General features: G+C 42.2%; 1 protein-coding gene across 1 annotated transcript in view; it reads right to left on the bottom strand.

The window, feature by feature from the left end:
• Nucleotides 1-65: 65 nt before the first annotated feature.
• LOC116685789 (peroxisomal membrane protein PEX16) overlaps nt 66-3,030 on the bottom strand; it is a 14,340-nt gene continuing 11,375 nt past the window's right edge. Inside the window, exons 10-11 of the mRNA XM_032510728.1 lie at nt 2,188-2,252; nt 66-313 (exon numbers count right to left, since the gene is read on the bottom strand). Of these exons, the coding sequence (XP_032366619.1) occupies nt 255-313; nt 2,188-2,252 (124 nt within the window). The 3' untranslated portion in view covers nt 66-254. The remainder of the gene's footprint in view (nt 314-2,187; nt 2,253-3,030) is intronic.

Raw genomic sequence — 3,030 nt, 5'->3', positions numbered from 1 at the left:
GTAATACAACCTGGGGGGGGGGGGCTTAAATAATGTTTGCTGTATTTCTGGAGTAGCCTTCTAAATCAAGAGGAAGGTCCTCGCTGTCAGATCCAAGTGGTAATCATCTCCACGTCATTTTTATCTGATTCTTGGGGAATTCTAGCAAGCGTCTCCGTCCCTGGGTCCGACCGTCCCTTTCTCAGCGTTGACCCTTTTTTGGACTTGCAAACGTCCGAGATGTGAGACATCCAGCAGACCTCATCCAGCCGACTTTATCCCCAGTTGTAGAAGTAGATCTTCTGCCAGGTGGGGAGGTAATCCATCAGAGGGCCTGGACAGACCAAAGAGCACCAATGTGTTACCAAATGAAGGATATTTTCCTCCAAACCTTTCCTTTGTTCTTTGTTTTATTTTTTATAATTGAATGGATATTTTATTTCAAACTACATACAAAAGAATAAACCCCCAAAAAAAACACAAAAGTACTGCAGTTCACTATGAATACGAGAGAAAGCAAGAATAAGCTACATAAAAGCTTATATTAAAGTGCTCATATTATGCTTTTTTGTTTCTCCCTTTACATTATTGTGCTATAGTTGTGTTCAAAATAACAGCAGTCCAACATCACTAACCTCATGAATCCTATTTTTTGGTAAAAGTGACATTTCTACATGGCAAATAATGTAGTAGTAAGAGTTGTAGAGTCATAGAAAACCAACAGAGCCAACAGTCATGACATGCATGCTGCTCATTATGTGGAACTGAATCTAATTGAAAGGAGCATGTTCAACATAATAGCAGTGTTGTGTTTAATTAGTGAGCTGATTGATTCTGTGAAGAAACGGGTGTCAATTATGGCCCATATTTAAGGAAGGAAGGAAAGGTTGTAAATGCAGGTTATAGGGCATTTCACACTGAAATACTCAGCAAAATGGCTCGTTCCAGACATTGATTAAAAGGTTGATTGGAGAAGAAGCGCAGAAACTGATAGGCTGCTCAGCCAAAATGACTTCAAATGCCTTGAAATGGCGTCCAGAGGCTGAACGACGTGGGGAAAAAACGGTCAACTAGCATTGGAACGGATGGAAGAAAAGCCAAAATGGCAAAGGCTCGACCGATGATCAGCTCCAGGAAAATCAAAGAAGACTCAAAGTTACCTGGGAGTACTGCTACGATCAGAAGAAGGCTATGGGAAGCAAAGCTATCAGCTAGATACAGTTGCTAGTAGCCAAGGAGGAGAGGTGTGTGGAGCTGATAGTCTTAATTAGCTTAGATTAGTTTCTGTCCCCCCATGAGGAATTCTTCTCATTTTTGTGCCAAGGACCCCTCAACTGAAAGATGGAGCAGGACCCCCTACTACATACAGTATGTTGTATCAAATGGAGTTGCATAGTAAACTGGGCCTACAACAATGTGTTGGGCGGCCTAACGTCTTTATACTGTAAATCCCCCCCCCCCCCCCCACACACACACTCTGACATCTCTCCATAGTGCATCTATAGGAGCTGCGTGAAGCTGACACCCCACCCACGTCAAAAAATTAAGCAAATAGTCTGAATGGTTAGTGCTCCGTTTGTGCCGTTAAAATTTTCGTTTGTGCAGTTTTGGTTTCTGAGATATTAAAATTATTTTTAGCTCCATCTAGGTTCACCATCCCCCATATCGCTCCAAAAAAACCAAGTGGGCGAGTTAGTGCTCCGTTTGTGCAGGTTTGTGCCGTTGAAATTTTCGTTTGTGCAGCTTTCGTCTTTGAGATATTAAAAGTTATAATTTTGGCCGATGACGTCATCCGCCCCATTTTGCTCCAAACAAGAAAATCTGAAGAATTAAAAGAACAGTACTTGGTTTGTTTTGGAACATGTAGGGTGACGGTGACGTCATCGGCCAAAATATAACTTTTAATTCTCGGAAACAAAAAGCTGCACAAACGACAGGTTTAACTGCACAAACCTGCACAAACGGAGCACGAAGAATCAGGGAATATTTGCTGAATTTTTTGACGTGGGTGGGGTGTCAGCTTCACGCAGCTATGTATAGGTAATGAGCATGTATGTGTAATTAAGGCCTGTGTGTAATAACAGAGGAAATTGTAATTTCCCCTTGTGGGATTAACCAAGAATACATTATTATTATTATTATTATTATTATTATTATCATCATTTGTGGAGGTCAGCCTCATGGAGGAGACGTGGCGGCGGTACTTACGTGCAACGAGGCCGATTCCCGGGACGTGATCGGCCAGCAGTCGGAGCAGGAAGAGAATCTTTTCCCTGCAGACGAACACACACACAGTCACGACAGCTGTCAAAACACCAGTTACCGAACCAGGTTGCCAAATAATGGGCTTTTTCTAACATTTTAAAACAGACTGATGATCACATGATGGGGGTGAGGCGAATAACTGATTGGTCGGTCGACAGAAAATGAATTGTGGACAATTGGGACGATGATTCTTGAGGTCCCTTTTTGCCTCCCGCTTCTACACCGGGAGCTTTCTGACTGGTATTTGGGAAACAGAAGCGACCTCACCCTTGGGCCGATGTGTTAGAGACTGTGTGTGGTAGAGCGAGGGAGAAGTGAGAGAGTGACAGCGACTCTAGTCAAGTCGATGTCTGTATAGAGCCCATTTAAAAAGGGGCTGTACAAAGTTATATAACGTTATAAAAAAAAAAAAAAAGAAAGACCATGAAAATATAGACACAGTGAACATCACACAAACAACACACTTCCATACAGTGTGTCCCATTTTGCAGCAATGATGTTGAAGAGATATGGACAAAAAGAGAAATTACCTTTTCAGATAAAACAGATGTTGACAAAGTTTCCTTTTGGGAACGTCGATTTAAATTGGGACAAATTAGAAGTTGGAAAAAAGGTAATAAACTAAATCATATGCGAGCGACGTGTGGGTATAATTTTTCATGAAGTACGCATCAGGCTACGGTCCGGCCACGTATATTTTACACAGATACATATATATATATAAATAAGAGATCTTCAACAGGGGGTCCGGGACCCCGAGGGGGTCCTCAGAGTTACTGCGGGGGG

Source organism: Etheostoma spectabile, unplaced genomic scaffold, assembly GCF_008692095.1.
Source record: "Etheostoma spectabile isolate EspeVRDwgs_2016 unplaced genomic scaffold, UIUC_Espe_1.0 scaffold270, whole genome shotgun sequence".
NCBI lineage: Eukaryota > Metazoa > Chordata > Actinopteri > Perciformes > Percidae > Etheostoma > Etheostoma spectabile.
The sequence above is the reverse complement of the archived record's forward strand: the minus strand, read 5'-3'. Positions and strand labels throughout refer to the sequence as shown.